General features: G+C 56.0%; 3 protein-coding genes across 4 annotated transcripts in view; 2 read left to right on the top strand and 1 right to left on the bottom strand.

Annotated features, from left to right (window-relative positions):
• The first annotated feature begins 131 nt into the window (after positions 1–131).
• SLC35B2 (solute carrier family 35 member B2) lies at positions 132–10,553 on the top strand. 2 transcript variants are annotated; one of them, XM_038760939.1, is made up of 4 exons: positions 132–178; positions 5,973–6,163; positions 6,255–6,406; positions 9,375–10,553. In XM_038760939.1, exons 1-4 carry the CDS (start codon positions 165–167, stop codon positions 10,284–10,286), a joined length of 1,269 nt encoding a protein of 422 aa, XP_038616867.1. In that variant the 5' UTR covers positions 132–164; the 3' UTR covers positions 10,287–10,553. The 2 variants fall into 2 exon arrangements, with proteins under 2 accessions (XP_038616867.1, XP_038616866.1); XM_038760938.1 differs by having other exon boundaries at positions 9,345–10,552.
• Positions 10,554–10,616: 63 nt separating this feature from the next.
• HSP90AB1 (heat shock protein 90 alpha family class B member 1) lies at positions 10,617–17,191 on the bottom strand. The gene is made up of 12 exons (XM_038760937.1): positions 17,092–17,191; positions 14,497–14,643; positions 14,029–14,235; positions 13,778–13,937; positions 13,500–13,633; positions 12,927–13,241; positions 12,502–12,667; positions 12,213–12,403; positions 11,929–12,076; positions 11,573–11,841; positions 11,079–11,412; positions 10,617–10,993 (listed from the first exon to the last, which is right to left on the bottom strand). The coding sequence occupies exons 2-12, from the start codon at positions 14,641–14,643 to the stop codon at positions 10,884–10,886; spliced, it is 2,181 nt and encodes a 726-aa protein (XP_038616865.1). The 5' UTR covers positions 17,092–17,191; the 3' UTR covers positions 10,617–10,883.
• LOC119940642 (proline-rich protein 2-like) overlaps positions 16,757–20,143 on the top strand; it is a 10,041-nt gene continuing 6,654 nt past the window's right edge. The window contains exons 1-2 of the mRNA XM_038760861.1: positions 16,757–17,284; positions 17,400–17,448. Coding sequence (XP_038616789.1) covers positions 16,757–17,284; positions 17,400–17,448 — 577 coding nt within the window. The remainder of the gene's footprint in view (positions 17,285–17,399; positions 17,449–20,143) is intronic.

The raw sequence follows: 20,143 nt of genomic DNA, 5'->3' as shown, positions 1-20,143 counted from the left end.
CCCCCGCCGGCCGCTGCGTGTCCGGCACTTCCTGCCGCAGCGGGCGCTCGGTGGCAGTCGGAGGGGAGCGCGGACACGCGGGCAGACGGACGGCGGGACGGACAGACGGGCGCGCGGAGCGGAGAGGATCGGGGACGCGCGCGCGCGCCCCCCGCCGGTGCGGGATGCCGCCAGCCAGGTGGGGAGAGGCGAGCGCGCACCACGTGACCGGGGCCCCCCCGCGTGACCGCCCCCCCCGCGGCCGGAGCGCTTAGCGCAGGGCTCTGCGCGCCGTCGGCGCCCAATTTAATACTAACAATGATGCCATTGATTAAGCTCTTACTATGTGCGAAGCACTGTTCTAAGCGCTGGGGAGGTTTCAGGGTGACCAGGTTGTCCCACGTGGGGCTCACAGTTTTCATCCCCATTTTACAGATGAGGGAAGTGAGGCCCAAAGGGAAAAAAAATGGCATTTGTTAAGCGCTTACTGTGTGCGAAGCACTGTTCTAAGCGTTGGGGAGGTTACAAGGTGATCAGGTTGTCCCACGTGGGGCTCACGGACTTCATCCCCATTTTACAGATGAGGGAAGTGAGGCCCAGTGGAAAAAAAACGGCATTTGTTAAGCACTTATTATGTGCGAAGCCCTGTTCTAAGCGTTGGGGAGGTTACAAGGTGATCAAGGTGTCCCACGGGGGGCTCACAGTCTTCATCCCCATTTTACAGAGGGGGGAACTGAGGCCCAGAGGGGGAAAAAATGGCATTTGTTAAGCGCTTACTATGTGCGAAGCACTGTTCTAAGCGCTGGGGAGGATACAGGGTGATCAGGTTGTCCCACGGGGGGCTCACTGTCTTCATCCCCGTTTTACAGATGAGGGAAGTGAGGCCCAGTGGGGAAAAAATGGCATTTGTTAAGCGCTTACTGTGTGCGAAGCACTGTTCTAAGCTCTGGGGAGGTTACGAGGTGATCAGGTTGTCCCACGGGGGGCTCACAGTCTTCATCCCCATTTTACAGATGAGGGAAGTGAGGCCCAGTGGAAAAAAAACGGCATTTGTTAAGCACTTATTATGTGCGAAGCCCTGTTCTAAGCGCTGGGGAGGTTACAAGGTGATCAGGTTGTCCCACGGGGGGCTCACAGTCTTCATCCCCATTTTACAGATGAGGGAAGTGAGGCCCAGTGGGGAAAAAATGGCATTTGTTAAGCGCTTACTGTGTGCGAAGCACTGTTCTAAGCTCTGGGGAGGTTACGAGGTGATCAGGTTGTCCCACGGGGGGCTCACAGTCTTAATCCCCATTTACAGATGAAGTAACTGAGGCCCAGAGAATAATAATAATGATGGCATTTGTTAAGCGCTTACTATGTGCAAAGCACTGTTCTAAGCGCTGGGGAGGTTACAAGGTGATCAGGTTGTCCCACGGGGGGCTCACGGTTTTCACCCCCATTTTACAGATGAGGGAACTGAGGCACAGAGGAAAAAAAAATGATGGCATTTGTTAAGCGCTTACTATGTGCGAAGCCCTGTTCTAAGCGCTGGGGAGGTTACAAGGTGATCAGGTTGTCCCACGGGGGGCTCACAGTTTTGATCCCCATTTTATAGATGAGGGAAGTGAGGCCCGGAGGAAAAAAAATGATAGCATTTGTTAAGCGCTTACTATGTGCGAAGCACTGTCCTAAGCGCTGGGGAGGTTACAAGGTGATCAGGTTGTCCCACCTGGGATTCAGTCTTCATCCCCATTTTACAGATGGCTCAGAGAAGTTAAGTGACTTGCCCAAAGTCACACAGCTGAAGTGAAGTGACTTGCCCAAAATCACCCAGCTGACAGTTGGCGGAGCCGGGATTCGAACCCGTGACCTCTGCCTCCAAAGCCCGGGCTCTTTCCATTGTGCCACGCTGCTTCTCTAATAATAATGGCATTTGTTAAGCACTTACTATGTGCAGAGCACTGTTCTAAGCGCTGGGGGGGTTACAAGGTGATCAGGTTGTCCCCCGTGGGGCTCACAGTCTTCATCCCCATTTTCCAGATGAGGGAACTGAGGCACAGAGAAGCGAAGTGACTTGCCCAAAGTCACCCAGCTGACAATTGGCGGAACCGGGATTCGAATGCGTGACCTCTGACTCCAAAGCCCATGCTTTTTCCACTGTGCCATGCTGCTTCTCTAATCATAATGGTATTTGTTAAGTGCTTACTATGTGCAAAGCACTGTTCTAAGCGCTGGGGAGGTTACAAGGTGATCAGGTTGTCCCACGTGGGGCTCACAGTCTTCATCCCCATTTTCCAGATGAGGGAACTGAGGCTCAGAGAAGTGAAGTGACTTGCCCAAAGTCACACAGCAGACATGTGGTGGAGTTGGGATTCGAACCCATGACCTCTGACTCCAAAGCCCGGGCTCTTTCCACTGAGCTATGCTGCTCCTCAGTACGATTGAATTGAGTGACAGGAAAAGGAAGGGGAAGGAGGCGGAAAGAGGGGGAGGAGGGAAGGGAAAAGTACAGGGCACAGCGCTTAGGACAGTGCTTTGCACCCAGCCAGCGCCCAATAAATATGATTGAATTGAAATAATAATCATAATAATGGCATCTTTTAGGCGCTTACTATGTGCAAAGCGCTGTTCTAAGCGCGCAGTGGGGTTACAAGGTGATCAGGTTGTCCCACGGGGGGCTCAATGTCTTCATCTCCATTTTGCAGATGAGGGAACTGAGGCCCAGAGAATAATAGTAATAATGATGGCATTTATTAAGCGCTTACTATGTGCAAAGCGCTGTTCTAAGCGCTGGGGAGATTACAAAGGTGATCAGGTTGTCCCATGTGGGGCTCACAGTCTTCATCTCCATTTTATAGATGAGGGAACTGAGGCCCAGAGAATAGTAATAATAAGGATAGCACTTATTAAGTGCTTACTCTGTGCAAAACACTGTTCTAAGCGCAGGGGACGGATATAAGGTGATCAGGTTGCCCCACGGGGGGCTCATTGTCTTCGTCCCCATTTTACAGATGAGGGAACTGAGGCCCAGAGAATAGTAATAGTAATGATGGCATTTATTAAGTGCTTACTCTGTGCAAAGCACTGTTCTAAGCTTGCAGGGGGGGGATACAAGGTGATCAGGTTGTCCCCCGGGGGGCTCACAGTCTTCATCTCCATTTTACAGATGGGGAAACTGAGGCCCAGTGAATAATAATAATAATGATGGCATTTGTTAAGCGCTTACTATGTGCAAAGCGCTGTTCTTAGCGCGGGGGGGGGGGGGGGATACACCTGTATATATGTATATGTTTGTACATATTTGTTACTCTATTTATTTTACTTGTACATATCTATTGTATTTATTTTATTTTGTTAGTATGTTTGGTTTTGTTCTGTCTCCCCCTTTTAGACTGTGAGCCCACTGTTGGGTAGGGACTGTCTCTAGATGTTGCCAACTTGGACTTCCCAAGCGCTTAGTACAGTGCTCTGCACACAGTAAGCGCTCAATAAATACGATTGATGATGATGATGATACAAGGTGATCAGGTTGTCCCCGGGGGCGGCTCACAGTCTTCATCTCCATTTTGCAGATGAGGGAACTGAGGCCCAGAGAATAGTAATAATAATGATGGCATTTATTAAGCGCTTACTCTGTGCAAAGCGCTGTTCTAAGCACTAGGGAGGTTCCAAGGTGATCAGGTTGTCCCACGGGGGGCTCACAGTCTTCATCCCCGTTTTACAGATGAGGGAACTGAGGCCCAGAGAAGTTAAGTGGCTTGCCTAAAGTCAGCCAGCTGATAAGTGGTGGAGTCGGGATTAGAACCCACGACCTCTGGCTCCCAAGCCCGGGCTCTTTCCACTGAGCCATGCTGCTTCTCTACAGTGCTGAGCGCTTAGGACAGTGCTCTGCACACAGTAAGCGCCCAATAAATATTGAATTGAATGAAACAAGAGGAAGGAGGAAGAAAAGTCAGTGGGTGAGAGGGAAGGGGAAAGTACAGTAAGTGCTCAATAAATACAATTAAAACAGAAGAGGAGGGAGGGAAGGGAAAAGTACAGTGCTGAGTGCTTAGTGCACAGTAATCAATCAATCAATCAATCAATCGTATTTATTGAGCGCTTACTATGTGCAGAGCACTGTACTAAGCACTTGGGAAGTACAAATTGGCATCACATAGAGACAGTCCCTACCCAACAGTGGGCTCACAGTCTAAAAGGGGGAGACAGAGAACAGAACCAAACATACCAACAAAATAAAATAAGTAGGATAGAAATGTACAAGTAAAATAAATAAATAGAGTAATAAATATGTACAACCATATATACATATATACAGGTGCTGTGGGGAAGGGAAGGAGGTAAGATGTGGGGGATGGAGAGGGGGACGAGGGGGAGAGGAAGGAAGGGGCTCAGTGTGGGAAGGCCTCCTGGAGGAGGTGAGCTCTCAGCAGGGCCTTGAAGGGAGGAAGAGAGCGAGCTTGGCGGAGGGGCAGAGGGATTGGGGGCATTCCAGGCCCGGGGGATGATGTGGGCCGGGGGTCGATGGCGGGACAGGCGAGAGCGAGGTACGGTGAGGAGATTAGCGGTGGCAGAGGAGCGGAGGGTGCGGGCTGGGCTGGAGAAGGAGATAAGGGAGGTGAGGTAGGAGGGGGCGAGGGGATGGACAGCCTCGAAGCCCAGGGTGAGGAGTTTCTGCCTGATGCGCAGATTGATCGGTAGCCACTGGAGATTTTTGAGGAGGGGAGTGATATGCCCAGAGCGTTTCTGGACAAAGATAATCCGGGCAGCAGCATGAAGTATGGATTGAAGTGGAGAGAGACACGAGGATGGGAGATCAGAGAGAAGGCTGGTGCAGTAGTCCAGACGGGATAGGATGAGAGCTTGAATGAGCAGGGTAGCGGTTTGGATGGAGAGGAAAGGGCGGATCAGTAAGTGCTCAGTAAATTGAATTTATTGAATTAAATGAAACAGAAAGGGGGGACAGGAGGAAGAGGGAAGGAAGGAAAGTCACTGGGGAGAAGAGGAAGAGGGGGAGAAGGAAACGGAAGGGGAAGGAAGTAGAAAATGAGTGGGGGAGGAGAAAGGGGGAGAAGAAAACGGAGGAGCAAGGAAGGAGGAAGAAAAGTGAGTGGGGGAGAAGGAAATGGAAGAGCAAGGAAGGAGGAAGAAAAGTGAGTGGGGGAGAAGGAAATGGAAGGAAGGGGGAAGAAAAGTGAGGGGGGAGAGGAGGAAGAGGGGGAGAGGAGGAAATGGAAGAGCAAGAAAGGAGAAAGAAAAGTGAGTGGGGGAGAGGAGGAAGAGGGGGAGAAGGAAATGGAAGAGCAAGGAAGGAGAAAGAAAAGTGAGTGGGGGAGAGGAGGAAGAGGGAGAGAAATAAACAGGGAGGAGCAGGGAAGGAGGGGAACAGGAACAGAGCGGGCCAGGGAGGGGCTGCAGAGAGCAGCTGGGGAGCGGCGCTGGCTGGGGCCCGGCCCCTCGCCCCTCACCCTTGGCCCCTTTCCTTGCCCGGTGCCCGGCAGAGGACATGGGGAGGTTGGGGGGGAGCCGGGGGACAGAGAGGAGGGGGAGCGGGGGCCAGACCCCCCAGGGCCCCGGGCTGGGGCTGCCGGACAGACGGACGGACGGACGGACGGATGGCCAGGGAACAGAAGCGGCCCTGTGCGGGGTGGTGGGCAGCGGGGCCGGCCGGCCGCCCGGCCTCCTCCTCCTCCCCCGGCACAGAGCCGCTTTGTCCAGGCCAGATCCGCGCCCAGGAGGCCACCGCCTCCTCGCCATCCCAGGGGTGCAGGGGAAAGGGGCGGGGGGGGCATCAAGCGCTTAGTCCAGTGCTCTGCACACAGTAAGCGCTCAATAAATACGATTGATTGAGAAGGGGGGGGCTTGGCACCCCCTTTTCCTGCCCTGGAGGTGCCTATCTCAGTGCGGAAAAGGGAGGTGGCTGTGGGGTGTGGGTGGGCTCCGGCTGGTCTCCTTCCTCTCCCCCCACCCGGTCACCCGGTCACCCGCCCACCCGCTCTCCTCCCCGGCAGGTGGTGGGCGGCGCTGGTCCTGGCGGCCCCTGCCCTGGGAGGGGACGGGGTGCCCCCCGACGCCCCGCCGGACTCCTGGGAGCAGCTGTGGTTCTTCCGCTTCCTGGTGAACGCCGCCGGCTACGCCAGCCTCATGGTGCCCGGCTACCTGCTCATCCAGTATTTCAAGCGCAGGAACTACCTGGAGACAGGTGAGGGGCTTGCGGGTTGGGGTGGGGGGCCCGGGGCACAGGGGCGGGAGCCACGGGGTCAGCGGGCTAACCCGCCCTCGCCCGGCCCCAGGCCGGGGCCTCTGCTTCCCCTTGGTGCGCACCTGCGTGTTCGGCAACGAGCCCAAGGCGGCCGACGAAGGCCCCCCGCCTCCCCGCCTGGACCCTGAGACCTCCTCGCTGCGCCAGGCCTTCAAGCTGATTTTCTGCGCCGTCGGGCTCCAGGTAGGGACGGGCAGCGGGCCGGGTGAACCCCCGTTTCCTCGTTGGTGGGCACTCAACCCTACTCCCTCCTCTTTAGGCCGTGAAGCCCCTTGTGCCGGGCACAGAGGGAGGGCCGAAGGTAGACCAGTGGAAAGAGCCCAGGCTTTGGAGTCAGAGGCCGTGGGTTCAAATCCCTGCTCCGCCACTTGTCAGCTGGGTGACTTTGGTTAAGTCACTTCACTTCTCTGGGCCGCAGTTCCCTCATCTGGAAAATGGGGGTGAAGACTGTGAGCCCCTCGTGTATCTACCCCAGCGCTTAGAACATAGTAAGCGATTAACAAGTACCAACATTATTATCTGCAAAGACTAGCCTCCGCCTAGGCTGCCAGCTCACTGGGGTGTACCCCCCCCACCTACCTAGCCTGGTGACCCCCCAATAATAATTATGATTAGTGCCAGGCCCTGTTCTAAGCGCTAGGGTAGTAATGATGGTATTTGTTAAGCGCTTACTATGTGCAAAGCACTGTTCTGAGGGTAGATAGGAGAGCACTCACTATGTGCAAAGCACTGTTCTAAGGGTAGATAGATAGGAGAGCACTCACTATGTGCAAAGCACTGTTCTGAGGGTAGATAGGAGAGTGCTTACTATGTACAAAGCACTGTTCTAAGGGTAGATAGATAGGAGAGCACTCACTATGTACAAAGCACTGTTCTAAGGGTAGATAGGAGAGCGCTTACTATGTGCAAAGCACTGTTCTGAGGGTAGATAGGAGAGCGCTTACTATGTGCAAAGCACTGTTCTGAGGGTAGATAGGAGAGGAGCAGCCATGGCTCAGTAGAAAGAGCCTGGGCTTGGGAGCCAGAGGTCATGGGTTCTAATCCCAGCTCTGCCACAACTTCTCTATGCCCAGTTTCCTCATCTGTAAAATAATAATAATAACCGCATTTCTTAAGTGCTTACTATGTGCAAAGCACTGTTCTAAGCGCCGGGGAGGTTACAAGACTGTGAGCCCTCTGTTGGGTAGGGACCGTCTCTGTATGTTGCCAACTTGTACTTCTCAAGCGCTTAGTACAGTGCTCTGCATACAGTAAGCGCTCAGTAAATACGATTGAATGAATGAATACAAGGCGATCAGGTTGTCCCATGGGGGGCTCAGTCTTAATCCCCATTTTACAGAGGAGGGAACTAAGGCAGAGAAGTGAAGTGACTCAATCCCCATTTTACAGAGGAGGGAACTAAGGCAGAGAAGTGAAGTGACTCTTAATCCCCATTTTACAGATGAGGGAACTGAGGCAGAGAAGTGAAGTGACTTACCCAAAGTCACCCAGCTGACAACTGGCAGAGCAGGGATTTGAACCCGTGACCTCTGACTCCAAAGCCCGGAGACTGAGCCCCACGGAGGACAACCTTGATTACCTTGTATCCTCCCCAGCGCTTAGAACAGTGCTTGGCCTATAGTAAGCGCTTAACAAATACCAACATTATTATTGGGTTGGGCCCAATCCTTGTCCCACGTGGGGCTCAGTTTTAATCCCCATTTTCCAAATGAGAAGCAGCGGTGGTTCAGCGGAAAGAGCCCGGGCTTTGGAGTCAGAGGTCACGGGTTCAAATTCTCGCTCCGCCAATTGTCAGCTGCGTGACCTTGGGCAAGTCACTCCACTTCTCTGGGCCTCAGTTATCTGTAAAATGGGGATTAAGACTGTGAGCCCCATGGGGGACAACCTGATCACCTTGTAACCTCCCCAGCGCTTAGAACAGTGCTTTGCACAGAGTAAGTGCTTAATAAATGCCATCGTTATTATTATGAGGGAAGTGAGGCCCAGAGAAGTGAAGTGACTCGCCCCAGGTCATCCAGCAGACAAGTGGCAGAGCCAAGAATCCATGACCTTCTGAGTCCCAGCAGGCCTCAATCAATCAATCAATCGTATTTATTGAGCGCTTACTGTGTGCAGAGCACTGTACTAAGCGCTTGGGAAGTACAAGTTGGCAACATATAGAGACAGTCCCTACCCAACGGTGGGCTCACAGTCTAAAAGGGCTGTAAGGCCTAGCCCAAGACCGTGAGCTCATTGCGGGTAGGGATGTCTCTCCCCTATGGCTTTAGTACAGTGCTCTGCACAAAGTAGAAGCAGCTTAGCGGCTAGAGCACGGGCCCGAGAATCAGAAGGACCCGGGTTCTAATCCCCCACCCGCCACACGTCTGCTGTGTGACCTCGGGCCGATCACTTCCCTTCTCTGGGCCTCAGTTTCCATCACCTGCAAAAGTGAGAGCCCCATGGGGGGCTGGGACTGTCGAACCCGATGAACCGGTATGATGATGGTATAATAATAAGCGCTTACTATGTGCAAAGCACTGTTCCAAGCGCTGGGGAGGTTACAAGACGATCAGGTTGTCCCACGGGGGGCTCACAGCCTTCATCCCCATTTTACAGATGAGGTAACTGAGGCACAGAGAAGTGACTTGCCCCAGCTGACAGTTGGCAGAGCTGGGATTTGAACCCATGACCTCGACTCCAAAGCCCGTGCTCTTTCCACTGAGCCACACTGCTTCTGTTATCTGTTAAGTGCTCGCTAAAGTGGTACCTACCCCCAGTGCCTAGAGCAGAGCTCAGCACGTAACGATGGCGTTTATGAAGCGCTTACTACGTGCAAGGCACTGTTGTAAGTAATCAGGTTGTCCCACGGTCTTAATCCAGCGTGACTCGGCGGGAGAGAGCCCGGGCTTCGGAGTCGGAGGTCACGGGTTCAAATCCCAGCTCTGCCAGTTGTCAGCTGGGTGACTGGGCCCAGAGTCACTTCTTAGGCAAGGGGCTCCGGGTCTTCATCCCCATTTCTCAGATGAGGTCAGTGAGGTGCAGAGATGGGATTTGAACTCCAGAGGCGGCGGCGGCGGTTCTCGGCGGGGTGGAGTCGGTCCGTGGTGCTTGACGGGCCCCCGCCCGTGTCTCGGCCCCCCAGGCGTCGTACCTGACGTGGGGCGTCCTGCAGGAGCGGGTGATGACGCGCAGCTACGGGGCCACGGCCACGGCGGGCGGCGAGCGCTTCACGGACTCGCAGTTCCTGGTGTTCATGAACCGCATCCTGGCGCTGACGGTGGCGGGCCTGTGCTGCGGGCTGAGCAAGCAGCCGCGCCACGGGGCGCCCATGTACCGCTACTCGCTGGCCAGCCTGTCCAACGTGCTCAGCTCCTGGTGCCAGTACGAGGCCCTCAAGTTCGTCAGCTTCCCCACCCAGGTGCTGGCCAAGGCGTCCAAGGTCATCCCGGTGATGCTCATGGGCAGGCTGGTGTCCCGGCGCAGCTACGAGCACTGGGAGTACCTGACGGCCCTGCTCATCTCGGTCGGGGTCAGCATGTTCCTGCTGTCCAGCGGGCCCGAGCCCCGCCGCTCGCCGGCCACCACGCTGGCCGGCCTGCTGCTCCTGGCCGGCTACGTGGCCTGCGACAGCTTCACCTCCAACTGGCAGGACGCCCTGTTCGCCTACAGGATGTCGGCGGTGCAGATGATGTTCGGCGTCAACCTCTTCTCCTGCCTGCTGACCGTGGGGTCCCTGGCGCAGCAGGGGGCCCTCCTGGAGGCGGCCCGCTTCATGGGGCGCCACGGGGACTTCGCCGCCCACGCCCTGCTGCTGTCCGCGTGCTCCGCCTGCGGCCAGCTCTTCATCTTCTACACCATCGCCCAGTTCGGGGCGGCCGTCTTCACCATCATCATGACGCTGCGCCAGGCCCTGGCCATCCTGCTGTCGTGCCTGCTCTACGGCCACGCCGTCACCGTGCTGGGGGGCCTCGGGGTGGCCATGGTCTTCGCCGCCCTGCTCCTCCGCGTCTACGCCCGCGGGCGGCTCAAGCACCGGGCTAAGGCCGCGGCAGCGCCCGGCGAGGCCCCCGTGCAGAAGGTGTGAGGGGACGGACGGACATCTCTCCGCTGACCGTGGAGGGGGGAGAACCCCGATAGCCCCCCTCCCCACCTTGCCTTAATCGTCGGTCCTCGGTTTCAAGCCGGCCGGCTGTGGGCTCCCGGTCCGGTCCCGGTAGCCTGCTGGGAGGGGGCCCCGCCACTCTGGCCGGGGAAAAGAACCGGATCTGGGTACTTTTCACCAGTGTAACTTTCCGCTCCTAACTTTATTTTATTAAATTAAAAGATGCTTCCGCAAGACCGGCTGCTCCGGCCCACCGTCCGGAGGTGGGGGGGGGTCCACTTTGGCCGGGCAGGGACAGCACAGGGCTCTCTGTAAAAACCGCCTTCTTTTTATTCTGCATACTTTTAATTTCGGAACAAAATAAACAGACAGCCCACGATACACAACAGCCTGCCGCCGCTCCCCCGGAGAAGGGAGCGGCGGCGCGCTCCTCCTCCCAGGCACCCGCGGGAGAAGGGGACAAAAGAAACCACTAGACATCAGCAGACGGAGCCAGGCGGGGGGGGCCACTACTGCTGTTTGGGGGGGGACACTATACAGGGGGACGAGGGGACTTTTGGGGGGGCCCGGGCCCGCCGCTTAATCCACCTCCTCCATGCGGGAAGCGTCTTCGTCGCCTTCCAGCGGGGGGATCTCGTCGGGGACGGCAGCACTGGGCTCTTCGGCCGTCACCTCGTCCTCGTCGATGCCTGCGGGGAAGCGGGGGGCGTCAGGGCCGGCCGGCCGCCCCCCAATCCCCGCTCCCGGGAGAGAAGAGCGCGCGCCCCCGCTTACCCAAGCCCAGCTTGATCATGCGGTAGATGCGGTTCGAGTGGGTCTGGGGGTCCTCCAGGGAGAAGCCCGAGGACAGCAGGGCCGTCTCGAACAGCAGCACCACCAGGTCCTTCACGGCCTTGTCGTTCTTGTCCGCCTCCGCCTTCTGCCTCAGCGTCTCCACGATGGGGTGGTCGGGGTTGATTTCCAGGTGCTTCTTGGCCATCATGTAGCCCATGGTGGAGTTGTCCCTCAGGGCCTGGGCTTTCATGATCCGCTCCATGTTGGCCGTCCAGCCGTACGTGCTGGTCACGATACAGCAGGGGGAGGAGACCAGGCGATTGGAGATGGTCACCTGGGAGGAGGAGGAGAAAGCGGACGTTTAGGAGATGGAGAGTCCACCGGGGCTCACCACAGTGCTCTGCACACAGTAAGCGCTCAATAGATACGATTGATGACACACAGAGGAGGGCTCACCACCCCTCTCCCAGCCGCGACGGGGTGCGGTCACCCACCTTCTCCACCTTCTTGTCCAGGATCTCCTTCATCAGCTTGCACAGGTTCTCGAACTTAGCCTTGCTCTCCTCCATCTTCTTCTTCTCCTCCTCGTCCTCGGGCAGCTCCAGCCCCTCTTTGGTGACGGAGACCAGGGTCTTCCCGTCGAACTCCTTCAGCTGCTGCACGCAGTACTCGTCGATGGGCTCCGTCATGTACACCACCTCGAAGCCCCGCTTCCGCACCCGCTCCACGAAGGCCGAGTTGGCCACCTGTTCTTTGCTCTCTCCTGCGGCCGGGAAGAGCCCGGGGGGGTCAAGGGCCTGGCCGCCATGGGCCCTCCCCCAGGGTCCGCCTCCCCTCCTCCCACGCTTACCGGTGATGTAGTAGATGCACTTCTGGGTCTCCTTCATGCGGGACACGTACTCGGAGAGGGAGGTCATCTCGTCCCCGGACTGAGAGGTGTGATAGCGCAGCAGCTCGGACAGGCGACGGCGGTTGGTCGAGTCCTCGTGGATTCCCAGCTGGGCGGCGGGGAAGGGGCGACGACGGCGTTAGCGCTCCCCGAAGTGGGGTGCTGAGGGGAGAGTCCCCCGCCCCGACCTGTCCCCCTCTTCCCGTGACCCTCTCCGCGGATCTGTGGAGCCCCAAAAGGCTCACCTTGAGGTTCTTGGAGAACGCCTCGTAGAACTTCTTGTAGTTCTCCTTGTCCTCGGCCAGCTCCGAGAACAGCTCCAGGCATTTCTTGACGATGTTCTTGCGGATGACCTTCAGGATCTTGCTCTGCTGCAGCATCTCTCGGGAGATGTTGAGGGGCAGGTCCTCGGAGTCCACCACGCCCCGGATGAAGTCTTGCGGGAGAGGGGGGAGAAAGAAGGGGCATCAGCCAAGTCAGCCGGCGGCCCCCCGGGGAAGGGGCTCGAGGCCCTCGGGAAGGACCGCGACTCACTGAGGTACTCCGGGATCAGCTCGTCGCAGCTGTCCATGATGAAGACCCGGCGGACGTACAGCTTGATGTTGTTCTTCTTCTTCTTGTTCTCGAACAGGTCGAAGGGGGCCCGGCGGGGGATGAAGAGGAGGGCCCGGAACTCCAGCTGGCCCTCCACGGAGAAGTGCTGCCGAGGGAGACGGAGCCCGGGTCAGCGCCGGGCGACGCTCCGCCCCAGGGCCCGCCGTCTCTTCCCCCTCCGCAGCGGACCTGAGACTGCAAGGCTCGTTACTGCCTGTGTTAAAGCGCTCAGTACAGTGCCCTGCACAGTCAAGGCTCAATAAACAGAACCGACGATGTGGGGGCCCACCCGCAATGCCAGCGAGGCCGCCCGCCACCGTGCCCGGGAAGTGCCAGCCCCATCCCATCCCACCCCACCCCCTCACCTTGACTGCCAGGTGGTCTTCCCAGTCGTTTGTGAGGCTCTTGTAGAATTCACCGTATTCCTCCTGGCTGATGTCGTCGGGGTTGCGGGTCCAAATGGGCTTGGTTTTGTTCAGCTCTTCCTGGTCGATGTACTTCTCCTTGATCTTCTTGGTCTTCTTCTTCTTGTCCTTGCCGCCCTCGTCTTCCTCATCCGAGCCCACGTCCTCGATCTTGGGCTTCTCCTCGTCCTTGGAGGCTGGCTCTTCCTCCTCCTTCTCTCCTTTCTCTTCCTCCGCCTCGTCATCGCTGATCTCCTTCTCCCGCTCCTTCTCCAGCTGGCAAGGGAACAACGAGAGTCGTTCCGGGGATGGAACAGAAAAGATCCCACTCACCGCCACTCGTGACGCACATAAGCTATCGAGGAGAACCGGCTCGATCCCGAGACGGGCAACTCCGGATTCTGGACGCCGCGGGTCTTTGCCCGTTGAGGGGCTTGGCCCAGAAACGCGTACAGGGCTACTGCAAAGCGCGTTTTCTCCAAGGACCGGTTTCCACCTCGGAAAAGTCTAATGGGGTGGGGGAAAAACACTCACATAGAGGGTGATGGGATAGCCGATGAACTGCGAATGCTTCTTCACCACTTCCTTGACCCGCCTCTCCTCCAAGTACTCAGTCTGATCTTCCTTCAGGTGCAAGATGACCTTAGTGCCCCGGCCAATGGGTTCACCTAGAAGCCCAAAAGAAGCAGTTTAACCCGGGAGGGCGGGGAGCATCCCTCTATCTCTCTCACCTCGCTCCAAGGCTGCTTTCCCAAAAAGGGCCTGACCTCCCCCGTCCCGGAGCCCCAAGGGGCGAGGAAGACGGCCCGTACCGTGATCGGCCCGGACGGTGAAGGAGCCGCCGGCGGACGACTCCCAGGCGTACTGCTCGTCGTCATTGTGCTTGGTGATCACCACCACCTTCTCGGCCACCAGGTAAGCGGAGTAGAAACCCACGCCGAACTGTCCGATCATGGAGATGTCTGCTCCGGCCTGGGAGGGGGAAGAGCCGCGGAGGAGGGTCAGGGGACGCCGCGGTCGGGGCGGGCGCCGAGCACGGAAACCGAGCCACGGGGCCGCTCACCTGCAGGGCCTCCATGAAGGCCTTGGTGCCGGACTTGGCGATGGTCCCCAGGTTGTTGATGAGGTCCGCTTTGGTCATGCCGATCCCAGTGTCCACCAGGGTCAGGGTGCGCTCTTGGGGGTTGGGGATGATGTCGATCTTCAGCTCCTTGCCGCTGTCGAGCTTGGACGGATCCGTCAGGCTCTCGTAGCGGATCTTGTCCAGGGCCTGGCCGAGGAGAAAGGATCGTCGACACGGTCCCGAGGGGGTGGTCGCGTGAGGGCACAGCGCCCGCCGTACCCTGACTTTACGCAAGCCAACCTGGGAATACAGCCCACTGCCCTGCCCTAATGAGATTCAGATCGATAACCCCAGCCGGCCTCGCTCTCCCTCCCACCCCCACGGTCAAATCCAGCCAGAGCCACCGCCGCCTGCTTCCAGCCCAGGGCGATGGGGGGAAGAGGCCATTTTGGGCCCCGGGTGGCTCACGTCGGAGGCGTTGGAGATGATCTCACGCAGGAAGATCTCCTTGTTGGAATAGAAGGTGTTGATGATGAGCGACATCAGTTGGGCGATCTCCGCCTGGAAGGCAAAGGTCTCCACCTCCTCCTCCCCATGGTGCGCTTCTTCCGGCATCTGCGACACAATGAAGGCGTCGGTGAGCGGGCATCCTGCTGCTGCGTGTGACATCACCCCTCCCGGGCTCCCCTGCCCTCACCAGGGCGGGGACCGCTGGGCTTGGGGCGAGCACCCCAGCCTCGCCCGGACCCTCGACTCTGAACCTGGGGTGTGGGGGGGTGGGGGTGGGTTCCAACCCCGAAAGCCCCAAGCATGGGGAGGGAAAGGGGACAAACAAGGACAAGGACAACCCGTCCTGGCGGACAGCCGGGAGACGAGAAGATGGCAGCAGCCCCGTTTTGTGAGGCGGGGTCTGAGGGCGGACCAACCTCCAGGAGGCCATGATGGCAACCCGGACCCTGGAAATTGGGAGGGGGGGAAATGGAGGGGAGGTCCCCTCACCCCTGGGAGTCAGAGGACCTGGGTTCTAATCCCGGGTCTGCCGCCTGCCTGCCTGACTTGGGCAAGTCCCTTCAAAGCCCTACTGAAAGCTCATCTCCTCCATGAGGCCTTCCCAGACTGAGCCCCCTCCCCATCCCCACTGCACCTGTAAATATGTTTGTACCGACTTATTACTCTATTTTACTTATGTTTACCATTCATTTAATTTTACTAATATGTTCTGTTTTGTTGTCTGTCTCCCCCTTGTAGACTTTGAGCCCGCTGTTGGGTAGGGACTGTCTCTATATGTTGCCAACCTGTACTTCCCAAGCGCTTAGTCCAGTGCTCTGCACATAGCAAGGGCTCGATAAATACGATTGAATGAATGAAGTCCCTTCTCTGCACCTCAGTTCCCCCACCTGCAAAATGGGGATGAGGGCCGGGAGTCCCACGGGGGGCCACCTGAACCCCCTGTGTCTAACCCAGGGCTTAGCACAGAATAAACACTTAACAAAATGCCACTATCATCATTATGGGGATGAGGGCTGTGACTGGTACGCACATAATAAGCACTTAAGCGCTTAGTACAGTGCTCTGTACACAGTAGGCGCTTAATAAATACGATCGAATGAATGAAAGGAGAACTGTGACTGGCATACACATAGTAAACACGTAACAAAATACCATTATCATCATCATTATGGGGATGTGAGCCCACTGCTGGGTAGGGACCGTCTCAATATGTTGCCAACTTCTACTTCCCAAGCGCTTAGTACAGTGCTCTGCACAGAGTAAGCGCTCAATAAATACGACTGAATGAAGGAATGAGGGCTGTAACTGGTACTTAACAAAATGCCATTATCATCACCATTATGGGGATGTGCGCCCTGTTGGGTACGCACCGTCTCTATGTTGCCAACTTGTACTTCCCAGGCGCTTAGTACAGTGCTCTGCACGCAGTAAGCGCTCCATAAATACGACTGAACGAATAAAGGCTGTGACTGGTACGCACATAGTAAACACTGAACAAAAAGAGGGCTGTAACTAGCACTTCTCGCGCGCTTAGTACAGTGCCCTGCACACACCATGCGCTCGCTAAACACGACAATGGATGAATGGACCCCACGTGGGACACCCTGGTGATCTCGTAGCGACCCCAGCGCTTAGTACAGTGCCCTGCGCTCACTCAACACGATTGAATGAATGAATGGACCCCACGTGGGGCACCCTGATGACCTTGTGGCGACCCCAGCGCTTAGTACAGTGCCCTGCACACACCAAGAGCTCACTAAACACAACTGAATGAATGAATGGACCCCACGTGGGACACCTGATGACCTCGTGGCGACCCCAGCGCTTAGCACACAGTGAGGGCTTAAGAAATGTGGCGACCCCAGCGCTTAGTACAGTGCCCTGCGCACACCAAGAGCTCACTAAACACGATTGAATGAGTGAATGGACCCCACGTGGGACACCCTGATGACCTTGTAGCGACCCCAGCGCTTAGCACACAGTAAGGTTTTAGGAAATGGGGCGACACCAGCGCTTAGTACATAGTAAGGGCTTAAGAAATGTAGCGACCCCAGCGCTTAGTACATAGTAAGGGCTTAATTAATGTAGCGACCGCAGCGCTTAGCACATAGCAAGGGCTTAGGAAAGTCCAGGCTTTTCGTTGTTGCTAGGCCGCAGATAGGGTGGGCAACATCCGGGTCCCCGAGCGAAGATTCCAGAAGCATCCCGTGAGGCGCTGATGCGCCTGCGCACCCGCGCGTGGGATGGCGGGAAACGCGCCGCGCGAACCCTCCCGAACCTTCCAGAACCGCGCCCCCCCCAATACCCCGGACTGCGCGTGCGCACCACCCCGTCGCCCGGGGCAACAGCGGCGCCCCCTGGGGGCCGTGCTGAGTCACCCCCCCCCACCCCAACAGGACCCCGCTCGGCCGCCGTAGCCCCCGCACCGGAAGTGGGGCCGCGCGCCCGCGCAACATGGCAGCGGCCACGTGCTGAAGACGGCCCCCCGCGCGCGCACAAAGGCACACACGCGCCAGTGCACACGGCGGTGATGGAGGGAAAGGGCTGCCCTACCGTGGCGGTGCGAAGGAGCGAGGTGCGCGGGCTGAGGCTGCTGCAGGGCCGGACGGCGGAGCTGACAGAAGAGGAGCGACTGTGGCGGCCCCGGGGTTCATATAGCGGCGGAGCACCCGCCCGGCCCCGCCCCCACGACGAGGATCCCTCCGCCTTAAAGGGGCCGCCTCCTCGTCACCGGCTGCAGAAGGGGGTGCGGGCGGGGGGGGGAGGATGACGATGATGATGATGATGAAGGTGATGATGGAGGTGGGGGCGGAGGGGCTGCAGCCGGGGAGGGGGCTCCAGCGCCGCCCCGCGGCCCGGAGGCTGAACTGCAGCCGGGCCCCGGGAAATGCTCCATCAGCCCGGCTCTCGGTTAGCATCTTTATTAATACTAATAATAATCAGGATTAATAATAATAAACAATACTTATTTATTAATAATATGGTATTTATTAAGCGCTTACTATGTGCCAGGAGGCGGGGGAGACACAAGCTACTCGGGTTGGGCCCAGGCCCCGTCCCAACATGGGGCTCGCAGCCTCAATCCCCATTTTGTAACCCCCGTTTTCAGAGAAGTGAAGTGACGAAAAAAATTAAAATTATAATAATAACAATGGTATTTCTTAAGGGCTGACTATGTGCCAAGCGCCGGGGTACACACAAGCTACTCGGGTTGGGCCCAGGCCCCGTCCCAACATGGGGCTCGCGGCTTCAATCCCCATTTTGTAACCCCCGTTTTCACAGAAATGAAGTGGCAACAAAGTAATCATAATAATAATGGTATTTCTTAAGCGCTTACTATGTGCCAAGCGCTGGGGTAGACACAAGCTACTCAGGTTGGGCCCGGGCCCATCCCAACATGGGGCTCCCGGCCTCAATCCCCATTTTGTAACCCCCATTTTCAGAGAAGTGAAGTGACAAAAAAGTAATAATAACAATAATAATAATAATAATGGTATTAAGCGCTTACTATGTGCCAAGCACCGGGGTAGACACAAGCTACTCAGGTTGGGCCCAGGCCCGTCCCAACATGGGGCTCCCGGCCTCAATCCCCACATTGTAACCCCCATTTTCAGAGAAGGGAAGTGACCAAAAAAAATAAAAATTATAATAATAACAATGGTATTTCTTAAGGGCTGACTATGTGCCAAGCACTGGGGTAGACACAAGCTACTCGGGTTGGGCCCAGGCCCGTCCCAACATGGGGCTCCCGGCCTCAATCCCCACTTTGTAACCCCCATTTTCAGAGAAGTGAAGTGACAAATAAAAATAAAAATTATAATAATAACAATGGTATTTCTTAAGGGCTGACTATGTGCCAAGCGCCGGGGTAGACACAAGCTACTCGGGTTGGGCCCAGGCCCCGTCCCAACATGGGGATCGCGGCTTCAATCCCCATTTTGTAACGCCCATTTTCAGAGAAATGAAGTGACAAAAAAATAAAAAAAATAATAATAACAATGGTATTTCTTAAGGGCTGACTATGTGCCAAGCGCTGGGGTAGACACAAGTTACTCAGGTTGGGCCCAGGCCCGTCCCAACGTAGGGCTCGCGGCCTCAATCCCCATTTTGTAACCCCCATTTTCACAGAAGTGAAGTGGCAAATAATAATAATAATAATAATAATAATAGTATTTCTTAAACGCTTACTATGTGCCAAGGGCTGGGGTAGACACAAGCTACTCAGGTTGGACCCAGGCCCGTCCCAACATGGGGCTCGCAGCCTCAATCCCCATTTTGTAACCCCCATTTTCAGATAAATGAAGTGACAAGAAAAAAATTATAATAATAATAACAATGGTATTTCTTAAGCATTTACTATGTGCCAAGCGCTGGGGTAGACACAAGCTACTCGGGTTGGGCCCAGGCCCCGTCCCAACATGGGGTTCGCGGCCTCAATCCCCATTTTGTAACCCCTATTTTCAGAGAAATGAAGTGACAAAAAGAATAAAAATAAAAATGATTATAACAATGGTATTTCTTAAGTGCTTACTATGTGCCAAGAGCCGGGGGAGACACAAGCTACTCGGGTTGGGCCCAGGCCCCGTCCCAACATGGGGCTCCCAGCCTCAATCCCCATTTTGTAACCCCCATTTTCAGAGAAGTGACAAAAAAGTAATAATAATAATAATGGTATTAAGCACTTACTATATGCCAAGCACCGGGGTAGACACAAGCTACTCAGGTTGGGCCCAGGCCCCATCCCAACATGGGGCTCCCGGCCTCAATCCCCATTTTGTAACCCCCATTTTCAGAGAAGTGAAGTGATAAAAGTAATAAAATAATAATAATGATGGTATTTCTTAAGCGCTTACTATGTGCCATGCGCCGGGGGAGACACAAACTACTCGGGTTGGGCCCAGGCCCCATCCCAACATGGGGCTCGTGGCCTCAATCCCCATTTTGTAACCCCCGTTTTCAGAGAAGTGAGGTGACAAAAAAAGTAATCATAATAATAATAATAATAATGGTATTAAGCGCTTACTATGTGCCAAGCACCGGGGTAGATACAAGCTACTCAGGTTGGGCCCAGGCCTGTCCCAATATGGGGCCGCGGCCTCAATCCCCATTTTGTAACCCCCATTTTCAGAGAAATGACAAAAGTAATAATAATAATGGTATTTCTTAAGCGCTTACTATGTGCCAAGTGCTGGGGAAGACACAAGCTACTTGGGCTGGGCCCAGGCCCCATCCCAATATGGGGCTCCTGGCCTCAATCCCCATTTTGTAATCCCCATTTTCAGAGAAGTAATAATAATGGCATTTATTAAACGCTCACTATGTGCAAAGCCCTGTTCTAAGCGCTGGGGAGGTTACAAGGTGATCAGGTTGTCCCACGGGGGGCTCACAGTCTTCATCCCCATTTTACAGATGAGGGAACTGAGGCCCAGAGAAGTTAAAGTGACTTGCCCAAAGTCACCCAGCTGACAATTGGCAGAGCCGGGATTTGAACCCTGACAAAAGTAATCATAAGAATGATGATGATGGTAATTCTTAAGCGCTTACTATGTGCCAAGAGCCGGGGCAGACACGAGCTGCTGAATTTGGACACAGTCCCTGTCCCAAC

Source organism: Tachyglossus aculeatus, chromosome 19 (assembly GCF_015852505.1).
Source record: "Tachyglossus aculeatus isolate mTacAcu1 chromosome 19, mTacAcu1.pri, whole genome shotgun sequence".
In the NCBI taxonomy this organism is placed as follows: Eukaryota; Metazoa; Chordata; class Mammalia; order Monotremata; family Tachyglossidae; genus Tachyglossus; species Tachyglossus aculeatus.
Note: the sequence above shows the minus strand (reverse complement) of the source record. Positions and strands in the feature narration are given on the sequence as shown.

Coding starts and splice junctions, on each gene's coding strand:
- SLC35B2 (XM_038760938.1), top strand. Junction 6,164..6,254: donor CAGGAACTACCTGGAGACAG/GTGAGGGGCTTG, acceptor GCCCGGCCCCAG/GCCGGGGCCTCTGCTTCCCC. Junction 6,407..9,344: donor TCTGCGCCGTCGGGCTCCAG/GTAGGGACGGGC, acceptor TCGGCCCCCCAG/GCGTCGTACCTGACGTGGGG.
- HSP90AB1 (XM_038760937.1), bottom strand. CDS start 14,643: ATGCCGGAAGAAGCGCACCATGGGGAGGAGGAGGTGGAGACCTTTGCC. Junction 14,236..14,496: donor TCATCTCCAACGCCTCCGAC/GTGAGCCACCCG, acceptor CTCCTCGGCCAG/GCCCTGGACAAGATCCGCTA. Junction 12,077..12,212: donor CGTTCTCCAAGAACCTCAAG/GTGAGCCTTTTG, acceptor CCCGCCGCCCAG/CTGGGAATCCACGAGGACTC.